The sequence below is a fragment of the Cherax quadricarinatus genome, chromosome 86, assembly GCF_038502225.1.
Source record: "Cherax quadricarinatus isolate ZL_2023a chromosome 86, ASM3850222v1, whole genome shotgun sequence".
In the NCBI taxonomy this organism is placed as follows: domain Eukaryota; kingdom Metazoa; phylum Arthropoda; class Malacostraca; order Decapoda; family Parastacidae; genus Cherax; species Cherax quadricarinatus.
Window position 1 is genome coordinate 11474403 of NC_091377.1, and position 25940 is coordinate 11500342.

General features: G+C 43.9%; 1 protein-coding gene across 1 annotated transcript in view; it reads left to right on the forward strand.

The window, feature by feature from the left end:
- The window catches only part of LOC128703084 (kinesin-like protein KIF19), a 295621-nt gene that overhangs the window by 144656 nt on the left and 125025 nt on the right, over positions 1 to 25940 (forward strand). Inside the window, exons 6-11 of the mRNA XM_070103638.1 lie at positions 7439 to 7531; positions 7621 to 7725; positions 7969 to 8106; positions 17835 to 17957; positions 21542 to 21777; positions 25629 to 25807. Coding sequence (XP_069959739.1) covers positions 7439 to 7531; positions 7621 to 7725; positions 7969 to 8106; positions 17835 to 17957; positions 21542 to 21777; positions 25629 to 25807 — 874 coding nt within the window. The remainder of the gene's footprint in view (positions 1 to 7438; positions 7532 to 7620; positions 7726 to 7968; positions 8107 to 17834; positions 17958 to 21541; positions 21778 to 25628; positions 25808 to 25940) is intronic.

Consider the following 25940-nt stretch of genomic DNA (forward strand, 5'->3'; position numbering starts at 1 on the left):
TGATATCAAAGTTCCCAGCACATGCTACCAAACGTAGTTCATTAATTTTATTTATTGCACTTCGACTGTTAGCATAAAATACCATCATACGTGTTTTCTTCTGCACATTTTTCATATTGATCTTTGTTTTTACACAATTTCTGAAATTATCATTACCCAGAGTTACTCCATGACAGTTACTATTAAGGTTCTTAATATCAGAGCATAAGTCAATATATCCATACTCATTATTTATCATTTCTAAACCCATACCTCTAACTAATCCTAGTTTGTAATAAAGTTGGTAGAATTACCGACAATATGTAAAGTAAAAGGACACAAGTGCAACTAATGTGACATTTATTGTGGCAACGTTTCGCTCTCCAGGAGCTTTATCAAGCCATTACAAACAATACATGGACACAGAGGGTATATAAAGGCTCAGAGTGAGGTGAATACTAGTGAGGTACCATTTCGATGTTCACTAGTGGTGGTGGTAGTAGTAGTAGTGTTTCCTTACACCAGCTGTTCCTGTTCACCTGGCAAGTAGGTAGGTAGGTAGGTATCTGGGTGTTAGTTGACTGGTGTGGGTGGCATCGTAGGGGGACAAGATTAAAGGACGACAATGGAAATAACAGACAGTTCTTGATGAAGCACTGACTTTCTTCGGTTATCCTGGGTGGCTAACCCTCCAGGGTGGAAGACAGGAGGAAGTTTGAGGTGATCAGTCCCTCAGTCTTGTTGGGAAGTGTTCAGTCCATCGTTTTTAAACCATTAATATCAATATTACTCTCTGAAATATTAAATCTTCAAATGAGAATCGGAACGAAGCTTGTAATGAAAAAATTATATCAGGAATATTGAAGACCCAGCAGATGACCTTTTATTTAAATATCACTATAAACTATTGCTTAATAAATCGACGATTACTAAAAATTCTGGCAAAAAAATTATATTACATGTATATATAAGAGTACTTAAAGTTTTTCGATACTTTGTGGAAGTCTGAGGTGAGGCGGGTTGTCCGGGTAACCTTGTTTGTTTGGTTCCCCCACCTGTTGCGTCAGCTGGTCGACCCCAGCCACCTGGCAGGCTCTGCTACCCAGTGAACTCAGCCACCTGGCAACCCCTGCTACCCGGTGAACTCAGCCACCTGGCAACCCCAGCTACCCGGTGAACTCAGCCACCTGGCAGACAGTCTTCTACCTTGCATAATCACATTGTTGTGTGGCTTTATTTCATATTAGAAGACAAATCGAAGTATTATAATTTATTCAGTGAAGTAAACACTTCAACATGAAAGTTCGACCTCCTTGGTGAGTACAATGAGGGATGGACACGGCTGGACAAGTTGGTATACGGACGGACGCATGGAGGCAAACATGTTCAAATTCGTTAGGTAAAAGGAGGAGGGGGGGGGAGAGGGAGAGGCAAGAAGCACACTGCAAACCAGAGTACAAAAGCGGGAGCTAAGGTATACCTGGAGGGTGTTCCGGGGATCAACGCCCCCGAGGCCTCGCGTATATAATGAATTTCTTGAAGCTCAATGGAAAGAAATAACTGTTAAAAACTTGGAAGGAGAGATACCAGAATTAATTAGTAGAAAGAGGAGGGAGGTGACATGGTTGGGAGACTATGCTCTCCCATCTTCGCATTGGGCACACACGTCTTACTCACGGGTATCTCTTGGAGACGTGCCCAGTTTCACTCTGAAAATTGTCAGGTTCTAATTTCAGTTTGCTATATTCTATTGTACTCCTGTCTGTGACCGAGCATGCAGAATTTGTGGAAAATTTTCCTGAATTCAGCATGTCTAAATTTGAATAATATAATTATATATTAAAATAATGATTTGACCCTTCAAGAAATTTGTGATGGAGGGTATGCAGCGAACACTGCTTGTTGTGGAAAATTCAGCTAATAATTCGACGTCTTCCAAGCCAGATTGGGATTTTTCGACCTGAATTTGTAATGGGAACCCATCTTAATGTGCCCTGTTGAAGAATTGGGACAAAATTTGTGGGACCTCAAGAATTGTGTGAATGGCGTAAGATAAGGAATACGCCATCACTCGCACAGGGATGTGCACCATTAATCCTTTCATTTAGATGTGTAGCTGGCCAGTGTAGGGTCTAGGTGTCAGGCAGGTGTTGTAGTGTGATCTGTCAGGCAGGTGTTGTAGTGTGATCTGTCAGTCAGGTGTTGTAGTGTGATCTGTCGGGCAGGTGTTGTAGTGTGATCCATCTACAGTAAATGGTAAGTGGTAATACGAATTTATTTTCTAATAACACTATTTGAACTTATGTACAATAATTTTATTCTATGTACCCAGCAAGCCTAATCATATACAGTCCACATTAGTTTATAATTTACCCATATTGGTATTTATGTTTAATATTGTAATTGTTAATTTAATATTAGGTCTAGCTTTTTGTGAGTGGTGATGAAGTGGGCATTGAGTAATAGTTCTGTGACCTACTGTGACTTAAGTTCCACTTATACCAGCCAAATTACTTGTCTAATATTCAGGTAATACCCTGTAAACCTCCAATGTCGTCACTTTTCTAACACCCTTGGTTTATCTTCCCTCCTCGCTGACGGCCCCATCCTTGACACAGACTTCCTCTTTGACTTTTTGACAGATTTATTACACAACCTTTGATGGTACTTCCTTTAGCACTTCTCACAACCCTTTCTAACTCTACCTTTGTTATTCTCTCCACCCTCACTAGTCTGTAATCAAGCACACACCCTGCCCTGCAGTGCTGTATGAACATTGTGGGTTTAGCGCTTAGTTTTGATTACCTGGAGTATACCTGGAGAGGGTTTAGGGGGCCAACGCCCCCGCGGCTCGGTCTGAGACCAGGCCTTGTGGTGGATCAGGGTCTGATCATCCAGGTTGTTACTGCTGGCTGCATGCAAACTGACTACAAACCACAGCCCGGCTGGTCAGGTACTGACTTTAGGTACCTATTCACAGCCTTCTTAAAGACAGCCAGAGGTCTATTGGTAATCCCCCTTATGTATGCTGGGAGGCAGTTGAACAGTCTTGGGCCCCAGACACTTAGTGTTGTCTCTCAGTGTACTCGCGGCGCCCCTGCTTTTCATCGGGGGAATGTTACATCTCCTGCCGAGTCTTATGCTTTCATAGGGAGTGATTTTCATGTGTAAGTTTGGTACTAGTCCCTCTAGGATTTTCCAAGTGTATATTATCATGTATCTCTCACCTGCATTCCAGGGAATACAAATCAAGGGACTTCAACCGTTCTCAGTAATTTAGGTGCCTTATCGTACATATATGTGCCGTGAAACTTCTCTCTACACTCTCCAGGTCAGCAATTTCGCCTGCCTTGAAGGGGGCAGTTAGTGTACAACAGTATTACAGCCTAGAGAGCACAGGCGATTTGAAGAGAATCATGGGTTTGGCGTCCCTAGTTTTGAAGGTTCTCATTATCTATCCTATCATTTTCCTAGCAGATGTGGTAGATACATTGTTGTGGTCTTCGAAGGCGAGATCCTCTGACATTATCACTCCCAGGTCCTTCACATTACTTTTTCGCCCTATTGTATGGTTAGAATTTGTTGTACACCCTGATAGTTTTAATTTCCTCAAATTTTCCATATCTGATTAGTTGAAATTTCTCTTGATTGAACTTCATATTGTTGTGAGTGACCCATTTGAAGATTTGGTCGATGTCCACTTGGAGTCTTGCTGTGTCTTCGATGGAGGTCACTGTCATGGCAATTCGGGTGTCATCGCAAAGGAAGACACAGAGCTATGGCTTACATCTCTGTCAGATAAGAGGATGAGAAATAGAATGGGAGCCTTGTGGAACAGAGCTTTTCACCGTAGCCGCCTCAGACTTTGTTCTCTTTACTATTACTCTGTGTTCTGTTTGTCAGGAAGTTATAGATCCATCTACCAACTTTTCCTGTTATTCCTTTATCACGCATTTTGTGTGCTATTACAGCATCCAGTAGCTGGGACAGGCAGGAGCAGCCTGCTCTAAACCCGTGTTACCCTGGGTTGTGTAACTGATGGGTATGTAGGTGGTTGGCGATCTTGTTTCTTAGAACCCTTTCAAAGATTTTTATGATATGGGAAGTTAGATCTATCGGTCTGTAGTTCTTTGCAGCTGCTCTTGTGCCACCTTTGTAGAGTGGGGCTGTGTCTGTTGTTTTTAGTGAGTGTATGATGTGAAGGCTTACTCAGCCCTGTAAGATCTTAAGTAGGTCTTACCAAGGCTTAGGAAAATTAATGAATAGAAAAAGAATATTAACATGTATATATAAACACTTTATTGTTATAATTGAAAATATAAAACATTTAAATATGAACTTTTATCCTACGTGAAAGATGAAAAATGAAATAAAAACGAAATTTGAATTCAACGCTAATATATACAGTTAGACTGGGGTGTCTGGTTGATGTTGACACCGAGCCTTGTAGAAATTGTAGCCGTTGCTGATGAGGGGGGGGGGTCACAGCTGTTGAGTGACAACCCAACGACTAGTTCCTCAGTGTCTCCAGCCTTGAATAATCCGCCAAGATGATAGGAACGCAGGTCTTTCACCACTGCAAAGATGAGGGGTAGTTGCCTGGGGTTGGCTACACTCATCAGGTACGTAGATAAAAAGTGACGTCCCAGAACTCATGTGAAGTTCGTCTCCTTTAACACTGTTTCTTTGGTTGCCAGATGACCCAAGCTGACATTTCAAGCTAGAAACAGACAAAAGTTACACACTGCTTAAGAAATCTCTCTCCATGATAAGTGTTAGGCACTTAAAAGAATGGTGAGGATTTAAGAGCAAAACCTGGAAATCAAGGCAGAATGAACTAAGTTTTAGAATTGGTTAAAAGTGAAGCTTTTAACCAATATATCCACTAGAATAGGAGCAGAAGCTTTTACTTACAGTTGTGCTGGGAGCTGTGAGTCAAGTGATTATCCATTTGGTCGGAGCCCCACACGTCACCTTTCCTGGTGGAGAAAAGGGGGGGGGATAGCGGGAGCTAGACACTGACCCTGCCTTAACAAGCAGGCTGGCAATCAAACTATCGTCACCATATACTAGCTCGCTACTCCTATCTGTTGAACTTTTCCCTCACATGGGATGACCCCTGTGTCCATGCTCCCTCTCCATAGAATGCTGAACGTACGTGACAGGGACTTCTTGCAGTTCTTGATGAACAAGTAGTTCCATGAGTCGGCCTGGGGAAGAGTGCATGGGCATGACATTTATTGCCTTTTCAGTCTTGTGGTGTTAGGATATCAGAGATATTTTGGAGATGACTAAAGTTTGGGTCTCCTTCATAAAGAATTCAATTGGATTGTCAACCCTTTGTCTGGGCAGCGACTCGCTGAACACTGAGTTGTATTGAGACTTTAGTATCTCACACATTTCTTGGCTATCATCTGTGTATGTTCCATCCCGCCTAAGCAGAGGCCCAATACTGGATGTTTTTTCCTTAGATTTGGCATAAGAGAAGAAGCTTTTTGGTATTTTTTTCAATATCCTTTATGGCTTTTAGTTCTGCGATTTTTGTTTCCTGTAAGATTCCTTCAGCCTAAGTTCGATATTTGCAGTTTCACTGACCAGTGCCTCCCTTCGTATTTCAGTTATATTGACCCCTTTCAGCAGCTCTGTGACTCTTCACCTTCATCTGTATAGGGAGCGTCTCTGTTTCTAGTTTACATCTTCTCTTTTTTTTTCTTAATAGAATGTGCCACAGTTAATTTTTTCTAGGCAAAAGTTCAGATCCATGTTGTTTAGGATATCTTCCCAGCTTGTTTCATTTTGGACATAGTTGACTTGTTCCCATTGTATGTTTTTGTTATTGAAGTTGAATTTTGTGAAAACACCCTCATGACTGATCACATTTTGCTGGTCAGGAGCCCTGTGCTTACATGTCTGTATCTCTATTATGTTGTGATCTGAGTGTATTGTCCTTGATACGGTTATATTACGTTATTAGATCGTCGTTGTTAGTGAAGATGAGGTCCAGCGTATTTTCTAGTCTTGTAGGCTCTAATATTTGCTGGTTTAAGGTTAATTTGGTGCAGAGATTAATAGTTCGTGTGTGTGTGAATTTTCATCTGAGCTGCCTGCTGGGGTGATCTCTGCTAAAACATTATTTGCTACACTCCTCTTTTTTAGGTGTCTCAAGTGGAAATCTCTCAGTAGCAAGATGTTTGGGGCAGGAGTTGGGAGATTTTCCAGACAGTGGTCAGTTTTCAAAAGCTGTTCCTGGAATTGCTGGGAAGTTGCATCCAGAGACTTGTATACAACCACAATGACAAGGTTTTGGTTTTCAGTCTTTACTGCCAAAACTTCAACTACATCATTTGAGGTGTTTAGTAGTTCCGAGTAAATGAGCAACTCTTTGATGTACAAGCCAACCCCCCTCTTGTTGCCTGTTTAGTCTGTCACATCTGAATAGGTTATAACCTGGGATCCATATTTTGTTATCAAAATGATCCTTTATGTGGGTCTCTGTGAAAGTTGCAGACATTGCATTTGACTCCATGAGTAGTCCCTTGATGTAAGGAATTTTGTTGTTTGTTGACTGCTTTAGACCCTGTATGTTTGCAAAGACAAATGTCGTTATATTGGTGGAGTTTAGGGAGTGGGGGTTTATTTGCTGGCTCTAATATCTGTTGTTCTGGAGTGGAGGCCAGTGACTGTGCCTCTACTCCAGAAGTGTTTTCAGTTGGTGTAAGATTTCTGTTATTTCATGCCAGTTTTTTTCCCCTTCCTGGCACTAAAATACCTTCTCTGGAGAGACTGTGGCTCCCCTCTTTTGTTTCCCATAGTCTGGCTGGCGTGTGTCTTCTTGTCCCCTCTAGATGATGTGCCAGGCAGTATACGCTGTAGCATTTTCTTTCATGGAGTGACACACTTCGGGGTGAAATAAGTCACAGGAAGGAGAGTTGCATCCTCCTGTTGTCATGTGAGTGCGGCATTTTTTGGGATGTTCAAAGGCGCATGTCCCACCTCTTTTACCAGATATACCATGCCTGCAGATACCCAATGCATAAAATTTGCATAGATTGGTATTTTGTTTGCTAGGATTTTTTGTAGCTGCGTTCGCTGCTTGTACATTCTTTTCTGTTTCCCCTCTACCTATCGCCCTTGTGTGGACATCAGTACTTCCATCAGTTTATGCTAGTAATGTGTCAACACTATTCACTGAAGCATCATCCTCTTTTGTTCCATCTCCAGCAGAATCGCTATTTTGTACCTCTATAAATTGAATAGCTTTGTCTTTACCTGTTTCATCACCAGGGTCACTATCTCCTTTTGGTGCACTGACCTCCAGGACAATACTAGCACCCTCAGGAGCACTGTCTTCCAAGACAGTGCTCCTGTCCAACCCACCAATTTTATTTTCCCAGCTGTCATACCAGGCTGACATGTAATAATTTACTTAAGACTTACCTGACAAGCCCTACCATTACAGGTCATGAAGCTGCTCACTAAGGGCAACAAGGAGAGGACCTGTGAACCAACAGCTGCCAACAAGACCTCCTCCCGTAGCCACGCTCTTCTGCAGGTGGGTGTACCACCAGGTGTCTGTCAGTGTTTGACTTTTACGAGGGTGTCTGTCAGTGTTTGACTTTTACAAGATTGTCTCCTCCACAGGTCAACGTGCGCCGGTCTGACCTTAAAGGGGAGTGCGAGGAAGTCAAAAATGGTCGACTCTTCATGGTCGACCTGGCTGGCTCGGAGCGTGCCCAACAAACCCAGGTGGGTTAGTGTACCAGGCTGGGTTCTCAGGGCCAGCAGCATTTACAGTGCCTGGGCACACGAATAACCTACATATACACCAACACAAGCAACTACATATATTTTGAAAGCAGAGTGACCTATGTGGTCCAAGTACTCAGCAAATTTTGCAAGGACTACTATTATTGCTACTACGGCTACTAGTACTACTGTGATTGCTACTACTTCTACTGCCTTGTAATTGAGTATTTGTCTTCCCCTCAGAACAAGGGTAAGAGACTGCAGGAAGGTGCCCACATCAACCGCTCCCTGCTAGCCCTGGGAAACTGCATCAATGCTTTAGCTGAAGGGCGTGCCAAATATGTCAACTACAGGGATTCGAAGCTCACGCGACTCCTCAAGGTAACCCGTTGCTGCTGCTTTTCTTTTGAGAAAAGAAGAGTAGTGTTTCCTGACGCAAGTGTTTGTCACATGACCTGTGGCTGGTCTGCCGGAGATAGCCTGGTTGGTTCACGGAGCTTAAATTTAGGCTGTCGACTGCACCAGAGTCGTTAAAGCTCCCATGTATTGTTTACCCCCCGTCAAGAATAATACCGAAAATAGGGGGCTAAATTCTTAGTGTATATACACTGAGATATACACCTCTCAATGTATATACACTGAGATATACACCTCTCAGTGTGTTTTTTAAACTAAAAACTAGAAAATCGTTACCCATTAGTATATTATTGGTAACCACCTCTCCTAACTTTTTTTTTAACCATTTATTCTAATTCAGAAGTTTTAGGGTAGTTAAACTTTAGTTAACCAATATTATCATTATATAACACATTAACACCAGTTCTTGGCATGATTGAGTGTTCTGGCAGAACAAAAAAGCACAATACCGTGACTGGAACAATACACAAGTAACCCGCACATGGGAGAATGTAACTTACGACGACGTTTGGGTCCGACTTGGACTATAAACTAAGTTTTTTCCCTCCTATGTGCGGGTTACCTGTGTATTGTTTTGGCAGAAAACGATGAACCATGAAGAATGTCCGAGGTCTGAGACTTACAAACACCCGTCCCTTCCTTTATAAGAGGAATTACCAATAATTATTACAATCATGGGGGAGCGCTAAACCCGTAGGATTATACAGCGTATGTGGGGGCGGGGTAGATGAGAGGTATTCAGGGTCAGTTCAGGGAACTGGAGCACAGATTCAGTTCCCTAGATCAAGAGCCCCTCACCAGCGTCAAGGAACCTCCCTTGAGGGGTTGTTGTCTTGAAGAAGAAACTGGATATGTTCCTGAAATCGGTCAAGAATTAAACATGTGTGCAATATCTGGGTATCTTTATTTGTAGACGTTTCGTCATCTAGTGGCTTTATCAGTACAAACTGAAGGACATAGTGGGAAGACAGAACTATATACAAAAGACGAGGTAATCAGTCCCTGAGCCTTGAAGTTGAAGAGCACCGTAGTTTTCAAGACCACGGTGCGCTTCACCGTGCCTATTTTTTTTTTAATCTTCTCGGTATTGTACACTATTCATGTACAACTTGAAATCAGTGCCTGACCAGCCTGGCTTTGGTTCGTACGTTCGACTGTGTGCGGTCAACAGTAACAGCCTACTTGATTAGGCCTTGATTTACAAGGAGCCTTGGTCTTGGACCGGGCCGCGGGGTCGTTGACCCCCTGAAAGCATCCAACCAGTCCTCTTGGTCACAGACAATTTCGGTGTTGTAAAGACTGTCATATGGGCGACACGGTTGTCAGCTTGCTGTTCGCTCCCCAGAATTTATCATCACTCACGATGAATAATAAAATATAAACATTATATCTACAAAGTCCACCCATTGATTCAGGGATGGTTGATATTATTGACATTATATAATGTCCCTGGTTATGCAGAACATAATCTACCTTAGCATTTGAGCGACGTTAGTTTAGCAGAACATATTGGAAGGAATCAGTAGGGAGAAACCACGGAACGGGTAGGACTTGAACTCATGGCGGGTGGGTCCTAAAACTCGCAGATGTGTGTTAACCACTGGACCAACTGGCTCTTCATAAGATTCATCCAACTATTTATATTTCTGTATACCGCAGGGAAGTTAGCATCCCCTTATGTATGCCTCCCAGCATACATAACTGGGATTACCAATAGACCCCTGGCTGTCTTCAAGAAGGGGCTGGACAGGCGCCTAAAGTCAGTTCCTGACCAGCCGGGCTGTGGTTCGTACGTTGGTTTACATGCGACCAGCAGTAACAGCCTGGTTGATTAGGCCCTGATTCACCGCGAGGCCTGGTCTCAGACCGAGCCGCGGGAGCGTTGACCCCCGAAACACCCTTCAGGTCTTCAGGTATGCTCCAGGTAGTTGGAAGAATGTTGTAGTCAGCTGGTTCAGTGTTAACACACTGGCTTGAGACTTTTACGACTCGCCCGCCATGGCTTCAAATTGTGTAAGAAAGAACATTGTGTAAGAACATTGTGTAAGAAAGAACATTGTGTAAGAAAGAACATTGTGTAAGAAAGAACATTGAGCAGACTGTTCCCAATACTTGATGTTTCAGTAATGGTTCCTCTTTAATGGCTTTCCTAATTGGTAAAAATATTCTTAGTGGGAAAGTTTTGTGTGTGTGTGTGTGTACTCACCTAGTTGTACTCACCTAGTTGAGGTTGCGGGGGTCGAGTCCGAGCTCCTGGCCCCGCCTCTTCACTGATCGCTACTAGGTCACTCTCCCTGAGCCGTGAGCTTTATCGTACCTCTGCTTAAAGCTATGTATGGATCCTGCCTCCACTACATCGCTTCCCAAACTATTCCACTTACTGACTACTCTGTGGCTGAAGAAATACTTCCTAACATCCCTGTGATTCATCTGTGTCTTTAGCTTCCAACTGTGTCCCCTTGTTACTGTGTCCAATCTCTGGAACATCCTGTTTTTGTCCACCTTGTCAATTCCTCTCAGTATTTTGTATGTCGTTATCATGTCCCCCCTATCTCTCCTGTCCTCCAGTGTCGTCAGGTTGATTTCCCTTAACCTCTCCTCGTAGGACATACCTCTTAGCTCTGGGACTAGTCTTGTTGCAAACCTTTGCACTTTCTCTAGTTTCTTTACGTGCTTGGCTAGGTGTGGGTTCCAAACTGGTGCCGCATACTCCAATATGGGCCTAACGTATACGGTGTACAGGGTCCTGAACGATTCCTTATTAAGATGTCGGAATGCTGTTCTGAGGTTTGCTAGGCGCCCATATGCTGCAGCAGTTATTTGGTTGATGTGCGCTTCAGGAGATGTGCCTGGTGTTATACTCACCCCAAGATCTTTTTCCTTGAGTGAGGTTTGTAGTCTCTGACCCCCTAGACTGTACTCCGTTTGCGGCCTTCTTTGCCCTTCCCCAATCTTCATGATTTTGCACTTGGTGGGATTGAACTCCAGGAGCCAATTGCTGGACCAGTTCTGCAGCCTGTCCAGATCCCTTTGTAGTTCTGCCTGGTCTTCGATCGAGTGTATTCTTCTCATCAACTTCACGTCATCTGCAAACAGGGACACCTCAGAGTCTATTCCTTCCGTCATGTCGTTCACAAATACCAGAAACAGCACTGGTCCTAGGACTGACCCCTGCGGGACCCCGCTGGTCACAGGTGCCCACTCTGACACCTCGCCACGTACCATGACTCGCTGCTGTCTTCCTGACAAGTATTCCCTGATCCATTGTAGTGCCTTCCCTGTTATCCCTGCTTGGTCCTCCAGTTTTTGCACCAATCTCTTGTGTGGAACTGTGTCAAACGCCTTCTTGCAGTCCAAGAAAATGCAATCCACCCACCCCTCTCTCTCTTGTCTTACTGCTGTCACCATGTCATAGAACTCCAGTAGGTTTGTGACACAGGATTTCCCGTCCCTGAAACCATGCTGGCTGCTGTTGATGAGATCATTCCTTTCTAGGTGTTCCACCACTCTTCTCCTGATAATCTTCTCCATGATTTTGCATACTATACATGTCAGTGACACTGGTCTGTAGTTTAATGCTGTAGTTTAATGTGTGTGTGTGTGTGTGTGTGTGTGTGTGTGTGTGTGTGTGTGTGTGTGTACTCACCTAGTTGTACTCACCTAGTTGAGGTTGCTGGGGTCGAGTCCAAGCTCCTGGCCCCGCCTCTTCACTGGTCGCTACTAGGTCACTCTCCCTGAGCCGTGAGCTTTATCATACCTCTGCTTAAAGCTATGTATGGATCCTGCCTCCACTACATCGCTTCCCAAACTATTCCACTTTCTGACTACTCTGTGGCTGAAGAAATACTTCCTAACATCCCTGTAATTCATCTGTGTCTTCAACTTCCAACTGTGTCCCCTTGTTGCTGTGTCCCATCTCTGGAACATTCTGTCTTTGTCCACCCTGGCAATTCCTTTCAGTATTTTGTATGTCGTTATCATGTCCCCCCTATCTCTTCTGTCCTCCAGTGTCGTCAGGTCGATTTCCCTTAACCTCTCTTCGTAGGATATACCCCTTAGCTCTGGGACTAGTCTTGTTGCAAACCTTTGTACTTTCTCTAGTTTTTTTACGTGCTTGGCTAGGTGTGGGTTCCAAACTGGTGCCGCATACTCCAATATGGGCCTAACGTATACGGTGTACAGGGTCCTGAACGATTCCTTATTAACATGTACGAATGCTGTTCTGAGGTTTGCTAGGCGCCCATATGCTGCAGCAGTGTGTGTGTGTCTCCTAATTGTGGTTGCAGGGGTCGAGACTCAGCTCCTGGCCCCGCCTCTTCACTGATCGCTACTAGGTCCTCTCTCTGCTTCCTGAGCTGTATCATACCTCTTCTTAAAACTATGTATGGTTCCTGCCTCCACTACTTCACTTGCTAGGCTATTCCACTTCCTGACATCTCTATGACTGAAGAAATACTTCCTAACGTCCCTGTGACTCGTCTGAGTCTTCAGCTTCCAGTTGTGACCCCTTGTCCCTGTGTCCCCTCTCTGGAACATCCTATCTCTGTCCACCTTGTCTATTCCCCGCAGTATCTTGTATGTCGTTATCATGTCTCCCCTGACCCTTCTGTCCTCCAGTGTCGTCAGTCCGATTTCCCTCAACCTTTCCTCGTACGACATTCCCCTGAGCTCAGGGACTAGCCTTGTTGCAAACCTTTGTACTTTCTCTAACTTCTTGACGTGCTTGACCAGGTGTGGGTTCCAGACTGGTGCTGCATACTCCAGTATGGGCCTAACATACACAGTGTACAGTGTCTTGAACGATTCCTTATTAAGGTATCGAAACGCTATTCTCAGGTTTGCCAGGCGCCCGTATGCTGCAGCAGTTATTTGGTTGATGTGTGCCTCCGGTGATGTGCTCGGTGTTATGGTCACCCCAAGGTCTTTCTCCCTGAGTGAGGTCTGTAGTCTTTGTCCACCTAGCCTATACTCTGTCTGCGGTCTTCTTTGCCCCTCCCCAATCTTCATGACTTTGCATTTGGCTGGATTGAATTCGAGAAGCCAGTTACTGAACCACATGTCCATCCTGTCCAGGTCTCTTTGCAGTCCTGCCTCATCCTCATCCGATTTAATTCTTCTCATCAACTTCACGTCATCTGCGAACAGGGACACTTCAGAGTCTATTCCTTCCATCATGTCGTTCACATATATCAAAAATAGCACTGGTCCTAGAACTGACCCCTGTGGGACTCCGCTCGTCACATGCGCCCACTGTGATACCTCTCCACGTACCATGACTCGTTGCTGCCTCCCTGTCAGGTATTCCCTGATCCATTGCAGTGCCCTCCCTGTTACATGCGCCTGATCCTCCAGCTTCTGCACTAATCTCTTGTGGGGAACTGTGTCAAAGGCCTTCCTGCAGTCTAGGAAAACACAATCTACCCACCCCTCTCTCTCGTGTCTTACTTCTGTTACCTTGTCATAAAACTCCAGGAGGTTTGTGATACACGATTTGCCTTCCATGAACCCATGCTGGTTTTCATTTATAATCTTGTTCCTTTCCAGGTGTTCGACCACTCTCCTCCTGATAATCTTCTCCATGACTTTGCACACAATACATGTCAGAGACACAGGTCTGTAGTTTAGTACCTCGTTTCTGTTACCTTTCTTAAATATGGGGACTACATTAGCTGTCTTCCATTTCTCAGGTAGTTGCCCAGTTTCAAGGGATGTGTTGAAGATTGTGGTTAGAGGCACGCACAGCATCTCTGCTCCTTCTCTAAGGACCCATGGGGAGATGTTGTCCGGTCCCATCGCCTTTGTGGTGTCAAGGTCACTTAGGAGCTTCTTCACCTCCTCCTCGGTTGTTCGTATGTCATCCAACACTTGTTGGTATATTCCCTCTTGATGTTCCCTTCTGTGCTGTCTTCCCACAGCCCTTCCTGTCTCTACTGTAAAAACTTCCTTAAATCTCCTGTTCAGCTCCTCACATACCTCCTGATCATTTCTTGTGAGTTCTCCACCTTCTGTCCTTAATCTGATCACCTGGTCTTTGACTGTTGTCTTCCTCCTGATGTGGCTATACAACAGTTTCGGGTCAGTCTTGATTCTCGATGCTATGTCATTTTCATACTGTCGCTGGGCCTCCCTCCTTACCTGTGCATACTCATTCCTGGCTCTGCGACTGATCTCCCTATTTTCGTGTGTTCTCTGCCTTCTGTACTTTTTCCATTCTTTATTGCACTTTGGTTTTGCCTCCTTACACCGTCGGGTAAACCAGGGGCTCGTTCTGGTTTTCCCATTGTTACTGTTGCCCTTGGGAATAAACCTTTCCACTGCCTCCTTGCATTTTGTTGTTACATATTCCATCATTTCATTTACTGGTTTTCCTGCCAGTTCTCTGTCCCACTGGACCTCCCGCAGGAAGTTCTTCAACCCTCTTTTATAGTCAGACTTTTCCCATTCAACTCCTGTTATTCTCTCCACTTGCAGCTCTACTATGTATTCAAAGCACAGAACCACGTGGTCGCTAGCTCCTAGGGGACTCTCATACTTGATGTCCTCAATGTCTGAGCTGCCCAGGGTGAACACAAGGTCCAATCTTGCTGGTTCATTCTCCCCTCTCACTCTGGTAGTGTCCTTAACATGTTGGTGCATGAGGTTTTCCAGCACCACGTCCAACATCCTGGCTCTCCATGTTTCGGAACCCCCATGTGGCTCCAGGTTTTCCCAGTCAATCTCCCTGTGGTTGAAATCCCCCATAACCAGCAACTTTGCTCTGCTGGAGTGAGCTCTTCTTGCCACTTCAGCAAGTGTGTCCACCATTGCTCTGTTGCTCTCTTCATATTCCTCTCTTGGCCTCCTGCAGTTCTGTGGTGGATTATACATCACTGCAATGACCACTTTGTGTTCCCCAGACTGAAGTGTACCTACTATGCAGTCTCTTTCTCCCGTCTCATCTATGCCTTCCATTTTCTCGAATTTCCATCTGTTTTTTACGAGCAGAGCAACCCCACCTCCCCCTCTGCCCCTTCTATCTTTCCTCATGATCTGGTATCCTGGTGGGAAGATTGCATCTGTTATTGTCTCCGTGAGTTTTGTTTCTGTAACTGCTATGATGTCTGGGGACTTCTCATTGATGCTTTCTTGCCATTCCTCATGTTTATTCGTTAATCCATCTGCATTTGTGTACCAAACCTTCAACTTCTGTTCTAATACTGTAACTGTGGTGCGGGGGGTGGGAACAGAGGGATCGGTGTGTGATGGTTGGTTGGGATTGTTCAGTTGCCTTGGGGGTGTCGTGGCTGGAGTCCTTCTGCAGGTGTTTCTGGGGGGTGTGCTTGTCCTTCCATTTGATCCTGGGTTTTTCTGCTCTCCTTTTTCATTTCCTCCCATTTCTCCTTTCGTTTTTGAACTCTCATCGCCTTCCTTTCGTCCTGTGTTCTGTCTCGATCGAGGTACACACTCCGGAACTCCTGCTTGCCTCTCAGCCGTGCTTTCTCCTGCAGGATCATGGTTCGGGTTGATTCTGCCTTGAAAATTACTTTGAGAGGCCAATTCCTTTTCTTTGTGAACCACCCGATTCTCCGAAAATTTGCCACCTGGGTCATGTCCCCCTCGCCTATCACCTTCATGATGTCTTCAATCGCTTTTTTGTCCTCCTGCTTTCTTTCATCATAAGTTTTCCCTTTAGCTTCGTCTAGCCCGTAGACAAACACTGATCTCTCCCTTTCCACCTCCCACTGTGACTCCCATTGCATCCTCTGATGTGTTTTAGTTCCTTCCCGTGGAGTGTTCCTTCCTTCAGTCCCTTCCCTAGTTATGGCCCCTATGCTTCTTGGTTTGTCCTTCCTGCTCACCTGTTCCTGGCCCCCACAGGTATCTGGTAAGGTCCCTGCACATGTCCTAGTTCCTTCAATGTCTTCCAACCTCTCATTCTGTCCTAGTGTGCTCCCTGTCTTTGTTTTGGCCCCATATGGGTTTGACAGGACCTCTGCATACAGTTTAGTTTCCATGCTCCCTTCAGACCTGTTGTCTGTGTCTGATGTAGCCATTGCCGATGCTACTTCTGTAATATCTTTGTCTCTATGCTGTTTCAGATGTCTCAGCTCCTCTTCTAATCTCTCTATCTTGATTTCTGCTGCTGTGACCTGTGTGTGTGTGTGTGTGTGTGTGTGTGTGTGTGTGTGTACTCACCTATTTGTACTCACCTATTTGTGGTTGCAGGGGTCGAGTCCTAGCTCCTGGCCCCGCCTCTTCACCTGTTGCTACTGGGCCCTCTCTCTCCCCGCTCCATGAGCTTTATCAAACCTCGTCTTAAAACTGTGTATGGTTCCTGCCTCCACTACGTCATTTTCTAGGCTATTCCACTGCCTTACAACTCTATGACTGAAGAAATACTTCCTACTATCTCTCTGACTCATTTGTGTCTTCAACTTCCAATTGTAGCCTCTTGTTTCTGTGTCCCCTCCCTGGAACATCCTGTCTTTGTCCACCTTGTCTATTCCACGCAGTATTTTATATGTCGTTATCATGTCTCCCCTGACCCTCCTGTCCTCCAGTGTCGTCAGGCCGATTTCCCTTAATCTTTCTTCATAGGACATTCCCCTTAGCTCTGGAACTAACCTTGTCGCAAACCTTTGTACTTTCTCTAGTTTCTTGACGTGCTTTATCAAGTGCGGGTTCCAAACAGGTGCTGCATACTCCAGTATGGGCCTGACATACACGGTGTACAGTGTCTTGAATGATTCCTTACTAAGGTATCGGAATGCTGTTCTCAGGTTTGCCAGGCGCCCATATGCTGCAGCAGTTATCTGATTGATGTGTGCTTCCGGAGACATGCTCGGTGTTATACTCACCCCAAGATCTTTCTCCTTGAGTGAGGTTTGCAGTCTTTGGCCACCTAGCCTATACTCTGTCTGTGGTCTTCTGTGCCCTTCCCCTATCTTCATGACTTTGCATTTGGCAGGATTAAATTCGAGAAGCCATTTGCTGGACCAGGTGTCCAGTCTGTCCAGGTCTCTTTGAAGTCCTGCCTGGTCTTCATCAGATTTAATTCTCCTCATTAACTTCACATCATCTGCAAACAGGGACACTTCTGAATCCAACCCTTCCGTCATGTCGTTCACATATACCAAAAATAGCACTGGTCCTAGGACCGACCCCTGTGGGACCCCGCTCGTCACAGGTGCCCACTGTGATACATCATTACGTGTGTGTGTGCGTGCGTGCGTGTGTGTGCGTGCGTGTGTGTGCGTGCGTGCGTGTGTGTGTGTGTGTGTGTGTGTGTGTGTGTGTGTGTGTGTGTGTGTGTGTGTGTGTGTGTTAGTGGTGAGTTTTTATGCCTGGGGAATAATTATTGGTGGCGAGTGTTAAGAATGTATAAACCTTTTTCTAGATTTTTAGGTGTTGGTGTGTATGAATATATTTTTCATAACTTGTGTTTAAGTGTATATAGTTTTAAGAGCTCGTGTATATACTCCTTAGAGCTTGTGTATATACCTTTCAGCATTTTTGAATATATATACCATTTAATAGTTTGTCTATGTATGTATGGGTATACTTACTATAACTAGTAAGAATAACGCTGAATGAACTGCATCAATAGTTTGTGTCTATGTATGCACGAATATACACATACTGTAACTGGTAAGAACAGCACTGAATGAGTTCGTAGGTGGAAGTAGAGAGTAAACACAAGTACCTGGTTGCAGGATGCACTTTCGGGCAACTGTCGCACCGTGATGATAGCGCATGTATCTCCCTGCCACCTGCACCGCGAAGAGACCCGTAACACACTCATCTATGCTGACAGAGCCAAGAATATCTCCAAACAGGTCAGCATAATAAGTCTTGTATTCTTTTGCATTATTATTATAATCAAAAGGAAGCGCTAAACCTACCAGGGTCATACTGCACTGCAGGCTAGGATCTGATGCAGGATCTAAGAATAAATAAGGGTGGAGATGACAATAAAGGTAAAGTTAGAAGGGGCTGTGAGGAGTGCTAAGGAAAGGATTATCAAAGTTTGTGTAATAAATCAGTTGCTGTCAAAAAGTCGAAGAGGAAGTCTGTGTCTAAGGTGGGTCCGTCAGTAAGGAGGGAAGATAAAGGGTGTTAGAGCTGTGATGACGGAGGAAAACTCTGTGTGCTCGTTGATAGACAGGACAGTCCAATAAAATATGGGAAACTGAAACAGGAATTAGACAATTCTCACAAAGTGGAACAGGATACCTCTCCACGAGATACCCATGAGTTAGAAGAATGTGTCCGATGCGAAGAAAAGGAGTGTTGTCTCCCAACATCGGTATCGATGACAAGAAAGCCACAAACCCAAACCTGGTTTGATAGAACGTAATTTGTTACGAGTCATATCAGACCAACGTTGTTGACAATGGTTGCGAAGGTGGGTAGAGATTACAGGAAAATAGTCAGAGAATGGAATATCTCTATATGAAACTGATGGGTCATGTACTGCAGACCGCACAGTAGAGTCTGCCTGCTCATTGCCCTGAACATCAACATGACCAGGGACCCAACAGAAAAGGATTTCTTCATTTTTGCTAGTAATGCGGCATAACCAGAGTTGTATACGAATAACTAAGGGATGGGGGAATCAAATTTTTTAATGGCATGCAAAGCACTAAAGGAGTCTGAGACGATTACAAACTTTGAAGCAGGCATAGATGCAATATGGATAATTGCAATGAGACTGGCATACAATTTGAGTTAGAAGGTGGAGGGTGAATAAAGATCCGAGAGGTGATGGAAGATACCAAAGAAGGGGGGGTAAGAGGGTAGAGTTAACATGGGAAGAAACTTGGGAGGGGACAGGAGAGGAAGAAACTTGGGAGGTGACTGAAGAGGAGGGGACTGTATGAGGGGGAGGATGAACCTCTACACTCGTAACAGAACTAGGAAGAGGTAAAGCACTAGGTAAAGAGACTGAAAATGAAAAATGTTTGGAAAGGCTATGTGAAGAAGAGATAAACGAGGTTTGAACTTGGGGGGGATGGTTTAAACTTCAAAGAAGTAGCTTAACGAGGGGAAGGTGTAGTTTTGTGAGGTTTTGTAGACATAGAAACATGAGAGTAAGATGATTCAAGAACAGTATTACGCATCGAGGTAGGGACCTCGGAGGCGAGTACTGCAAAAGAGTTAGAGATGGAGGTGAATGAGGAAGTTATGACATTCGAGACAGTGGAAGTAGGTACTACGAGGTTGGAGGTCTCTTAGTAACTCTAGAATAAGAAAGTCGTGCAAGTCTCCCGTCGAGGTGAAGATGAGAGACTGCCATGGCATATGTGAAACCTTCTCTCTGAGACGAATTTCTCTTTCTTATACGTAAACTTGGCAACGGTGAGAAAAAGCCGGGCAAGCCTCACTTACAATTAAGGCAAGAAGGATTCAGGTTGCAGGATGTAGTTGTATGGTCGTCAGCACCACAGACTGTGCACTCTGTCATGAACCTGCAGTATTTTGCTTGGTGGCCAAAGCGTCAGCAATTTCTGCACTGTTGTGGTGTAGGGATCAACTCTCGGATTTGGAGACGGAGGACGGAAGGTCACGAGCTACATTGCAGGGGCAGTGTCTCCGCCCGCGGGCAGATAGTATATGTGTCTGCTTTGAGAACTGGGAGGTCTTGGAGCTCAAGTTGTTCGAGAATGTTGTCACCACATGTCTGGAAGTTATGTTGAACAATAGTATGAGGTAGAATGATGGTACCACTACAGGAAATGAGAGAATGGTATTTTTTAATTGTTACAGGGATAACATCTACTGTGGTAAGGAGAGAAGATCGTGGGCTTGGCTAGCATTGTGTACCGTGACGATGTGTGCACTGCTCTTGAGAGCATGAAACGAATATATCAACCAACATGGTGTAGGGACACCTTGCCAATACTATTATCTGAGAGACAGTAGGATATGTCAGTTGTAGAGTAAAAAATTTAGTCCATTGTGTACTTTGAAACACTGTAAGGAGAGCGAGTGCCATGCCGGTCTTTTCTGGGCAGAGTGAGACGTAATAGAAGTGTCGTTTAGGTGTGGGACCGAACCGGGCAACTTGAGATGGGCTGGCGATCCGAGAATCGTCGCACCGTAGAGGGAGAAACCAGAAGCATGGTCAAAGAAGTACGGAGGTCAGATGTATTGAAGGAGTCAGGTAGAACCTTGGTACTTGCAGCTGGTGACGAAACTGCACCAGCAGATGGTACAGGGGCATTAAAAAGGTCAGAAGAATAGTCAAATAACAAGATAGGGTCGGAACAAGGTGTGGTAGCAGAATGGGGCCTGGGAGGAGCTGGTTCATGGACTTGGGACTCCATAGTTATGTCACTTCTTTCTTTTTGTTTATTAGAAAACAAAAAAGGAATGGAAAGAAAAAGTATAAAAAAGGGAGGAACATGGAGGGACAGCTCCTAGGAGGAATGAAAGGGCCGTAAATCCACCTTTGCACCCAAGAGGACCCCAGCACAATGGGTAGTGCAGATGCGGCATGGAACCCGTGCCATACCCTACCTTTCATGCCAGTAAACCAGCAATCCGGGATAGCAACCTCACATCTACTGAGCCACCTCGGTGGACAAAAGAGGGGGCGGCCGGATACCCGCCAAAAATCATACCACCACCTCCCGGAATCTGACAGGCAGCCTCCAGAAATGCACCCATCACCCGAAACACACCCAGGAGAGGGAGAGGGGATGGGACATCCCCAGTTGATCCAGATTCCACGGCAAACTGCACCACCACTAAGGACCTCAACAGAATGGGTTGGACCACCGTACCCTTCCCCCTACCTAGGAACTAGAATGCCTGAGGGAAGAACCCCAAAGGTTGAAAACAGGAAGGGGGTAGGAGTGATGGGGAGAGGAGGAAAGGGAGGGGAGGGATAGGGAAGATGGGATAGGGAAGGGGGGGATTTGGGGGCAATTAGGTTCGGTGTGAGGAAAAAGACCAAAAGGTCCAATTCCTCAGACCAATAGCCTCTTTACCACAAGGAGCCCCTGACAAAGAGCCGCTGAACGCCTAGGGGGTCATATGGCGCCTGAGGACTGGGAGGTATTTTAGCTTTGATTCAAAGATTGGGACAGTAATAATGTTTAGGTAAGGCAGAAGGTTGTTAAATATGTATTATCTCAAGTGAAAAAGAGTCCGGGTTCAATTCAGGGCGGGTGGAGACGATAGGCAAGTCTCCAAGTCTCCAGGAATTATGGATTTTACTAACACTCATTAATAGGCTAGGTGAACATGCTGTTATATTTGTGTTTATAGGCTAGACGTATCATGTTAAATTTGTGTTTATAGGCTAGGTGTATCATGCTGTTACATTAATGTTCATAATTTCCATGCAATGTGATGTTACAATAGATGTGTTTGTAAGTTTAACCTAGCTAGTAGTTACATGTGTACAAGTTTATAGGTTCGACGTAATGTGCTGGACGTATCGTACCACGTCTCACAGTACCAGACAATCATCAGTGAACTCAAAGAAGAAATTGATCGACTTAGGAGTAAGATTGAAGAAGGTGGTGCGTCAGAGCCGGGCCCAGCTGGACATAGTCAACAAGCTGAGCTAGAGAGACGTAATAATGCTGAGAAGATGAAGAAACTCAAGAATGAATTGCTAGATTATTTCAGGGACCAGATGTCTCTAAGGCAAGTACTAGTATTTAAGGGACCAGATGTCTGTAAGGCAAGTACCAGGCCCGGTGGCCTGGTGGCTAAAGCCCCCGCTTCACACACGGAGGGCCCGGGTTCGATTCCCGGCGGGTGGAAACATTTCGACACGTTTCCTTACACCTGTTGTCCTGTTCACCTAGCAGCAAATAGGTACCTGGGTGTTAGTCGACTGGTGTGGGGCGCATCCTGGGGGACAAGATTAAGGACCCCAATGGAAATAAGTTAGACAGTCCTCGATGACGCACTGACTTTCTTGGGTTATCCTGGGTGGCTAACCCTCCGGGGTTAAAAATCCGAACGAAATCTTATCTTATCTCTTATCTCTTATTTAAGTGACCAGATGTCTATAAGGCAAGTACAAGTATTTAAGGGACCAGATGTCTATAAGGCAAGTACAAGTAGAGGAGAGAACTTGGTGAAACTTAAAATTCACTCATTCACACTTCTTACGTTTTTATTTAATGAATGCAAAATAACCACAATGAGAAAATAGTGAAATTGTTTATGTATCAATTGCTGATTAAAAGATATAATGTGGGTTATGGCATATTAATGCGAAGACGTTTCGTCTACCAGGGACTTCATCAACTGATATAGTGAGCGAAACGTTTTGACGATAAAATGTCATAACCCGTATTATCTCTCATTTACTATTATTGCTACACTTTTTGCCTATCTGATAAATAAACACATATATTCAGCTGTGAATTACTCTGGTAATATACATCTTTCTTCTTTCTTTCAACTCGGCCGTATCCCATCAAGGCGGAGTGGCCCAAAAGAAAAAACGAAAGTTTCTCTTTTTAAATTTAGTAATATATACAGGAGAAGGGGTTACTAGCCCCTTGCTCCCGGCACTTTAGTCGCCTCTTACAACACGCATAGCTTACGGAGGAAGAATTCTGTTCCACTTCCCCATGGAGATAAGAGGAAATAAACAAGAACAAGAGCTAGAAAGAAAATAGCAGAAAACCCAGAGGGGTGTGTATATATATGCTTGTACATGTATGTGTAGTGTAACCTAAGTGTAAGTAGAAGTAGCAAGACGTACCTGAAATATTGCATGTTTATGAGACAGAAAAAAGGACACCAGCAATCCTACCATCATGTAAAACAATTACAGGCTTTCGTTTTACACTCACTTGGCAGGACGGTAGTACCTCCCTGGGTGGTTGCTGTCTACCAACCTACTACCTAGGATATATATATATATATATATATATATATATATATATATAACCCTTTCTCCTGTATAAATTACTAAATTTAAAAAGAGGAACTTTCGTTTTTCTTTTTGGGCCACCCCGCCTCGGTGGAATACGGCCGGTGTGTTGAAAGAAAAAATTTATATATATATATATATATATATATATATATATATATATATATATATATATATATATATATATATATATATATATATATTAACAAGTCGGCCGTCTCCCACCGAGGCAGGGTGACCCAAAATGAAAGAAAATCCCCAAAAAGAAAATACTTTCATCATTCAACACTTTCACCTCACTCACACATAATCACTGTTTTTGCAGAGGTGCCCAGAGTGCAACAGTTTAGAAGTATATACGTATAAAAATACACAATATATCCCTCCAAACTGCCAATATCCCAAACCCCTCCTTTAGAGTGCAGGCATTGTACTTCCCATTTCCAGGACTCGAGTCCGGTTATATAAAATAACCGGTTTCCCTGAATCCCTTCACTAAATATTACCCTGCTCACACTCCAACAGATCGTCAGGTCCCAAATACCACATGTCTCCATTCACTCGTAACACGCTCACGCACGCTTGCTGGAAGTCCAAACCCCTCGCCCACAAAACCTCCCTTACCCCCTCCCTCCAACCTTTTTGAGGACGACCCCTACCCCGCTCTCCATGTCATTCTACTTTGATCCATTCTCTCTAAATGACCAAACCACCTAAACAACCCCTCTTCAGCCCTCTGACTAATACTTTTATTAACTCCACAAGTTCTCCTAATTTCCACACTCTGAATTTTCTGCATAATATTTACACCACACATTGCCCTTAGACAGGACATCTCCACTGCCTCCAACCGCCTCCTCGCTGCAACATTTACAACCCAAGCCTCACACCTATATAAGAGTGTTGGTATTACTATACTTTCATACATTCCCTTTGTGGAAAATTGCATTTATCTGAATGTAACTCATTATGTACTTAACAATAAATGATAACAAAGATTATTATTTATCAGTTACATAGACAAGTAGGAATTTGGGACACCTAGGTCGCAAAAAAATGTCCCCTTCGATACCTACCACTGTCATATCCACAAGTTGCTCTGGACCTATTAATTACAAATGAAATATGTATCACCAGGAATGCTGGTAAATATATAAATTTGTGGACTGTATATTAAAATTAAAAAAGGATTATATATACACATATACATAACAGAAGGAGAATATCTTAATATCACTCACCAATTTGACTGGAGATTAAGGTGTATTATACTCAGAAAACCTCACTGTCTGTACATGAAATAACACTGGCCAGAGTTAAACAACAGACTTATCTGAGGTTCCTGGAGCTGTCTTGTCCAGTCGCCTGATATCTCAAGTTATGCAGGAATGCACATCCAACAATTTCGCCTCCTATTTGAGAGGTGTCAGCCCAATTTTAACCTCTAGAACACGAAAATTCCTCCCAATATTCACTAACGTTTATGTTGAACAGTTCAAACATGGCGAGACTCGTCTGCGCAGGCGCAGCTTCCCATTTTCGATAACATAATTTTTATTAAATACAGTATGGCCATCTATTTACATATAACTACTGTATTTCTGGAAAATATATACAGTATTTTCCACACCCTTCTTTGGTTCCATAGATAACATTTTTTGCCTCCACATATACCTCAATGCACCACTCACCCTTTTTCCTTCATCAATTCTATGATTAACCTCATCCTTCATAAATACATCCGCTGACACGTCAACTCCCAAATATCTGAAAACATTCACTTCTTCCATACTCCTCCTCCCCAATTTGATATCCAATTTTTCTTTATCTAAATCATTTGATACTCTCATCACCTTACTCTTTTCTATTTTCACTTTCAACTTTCTACCTTTACACACATTCCCAAACTCGTCCACTAACCTTTGCAATTTTTCTTTAGAATCTCCCATGAGCACAATATCATCAGCAAAAAGTAACTGTGTCACCTCCCATTTTGTATTTAATTCCCCATAATTTAATCCCACCCCTCTCCAGAACACCCTAACATTTACTTCTTTTACAACCCCATCTATAAATATATTAAACAACCATGGTGACATTACACATCCCTGTCTAAGACCTACTTTTACCGGGAAATAGTCACCCTCTCTTATACACACCCTAACCTAAGCCTCACTATCCTCATAAAAACTCTTTACAGCATTTAGTAACTTACCACCTATTCCATATACTTGCAACATCTGAGAGAGAGAGTGAGAGTGTTAAAATGTGTTTTACTCAGTACAGTGAAACTGGTTATTGTGTACTACCATGGTAGCCTAGCCAGTTTTTCTACACTATAAAAACGTGACAGTGAAATCGTGCCCTTATCTCAGTACTTTAAATCCTCTCTAGGGAGGAAGAAGAGCGACATGATGCAAGTGAAGCTCTCTTGATCCAAGGAATTGGGCCTTCAATTCCATTGGATCTGATCTGTTTATTTTCCCTACACCACAAACTCTGTATGGCCCACTGCTGCAGCCAGTGGGCCTGCAACAGTGCTCCTTCTTTCTTATGTTCTTATTAAATGCTTCCTCATGATTGTGATAATCATTACTTTGAACAGAAATAAGCTGATGGATATTGACAGCAGCATCCTAGCATTATCAATGGAGTTTGAACGTCAGAATCTGGTAGTTACTGAGTGGGAAGCTGAGAGGTCGAGGCGGTCCAAGGGTCGCTCAGATTCTGTCAAGGGACCTGATGGAGAGGATATTATTGACATGGACACCGATAAAGAAAAAGGTAACATCTGACACCATATAAACACATAGGTGTATTTATTTCAGTATATATTGAATGTGCTGAGTTTATTTTATTCCCTAAAAAAGCTATTTAAGTACATATTCTTGTCTTGTAATCTGTAAATACCTTTGTA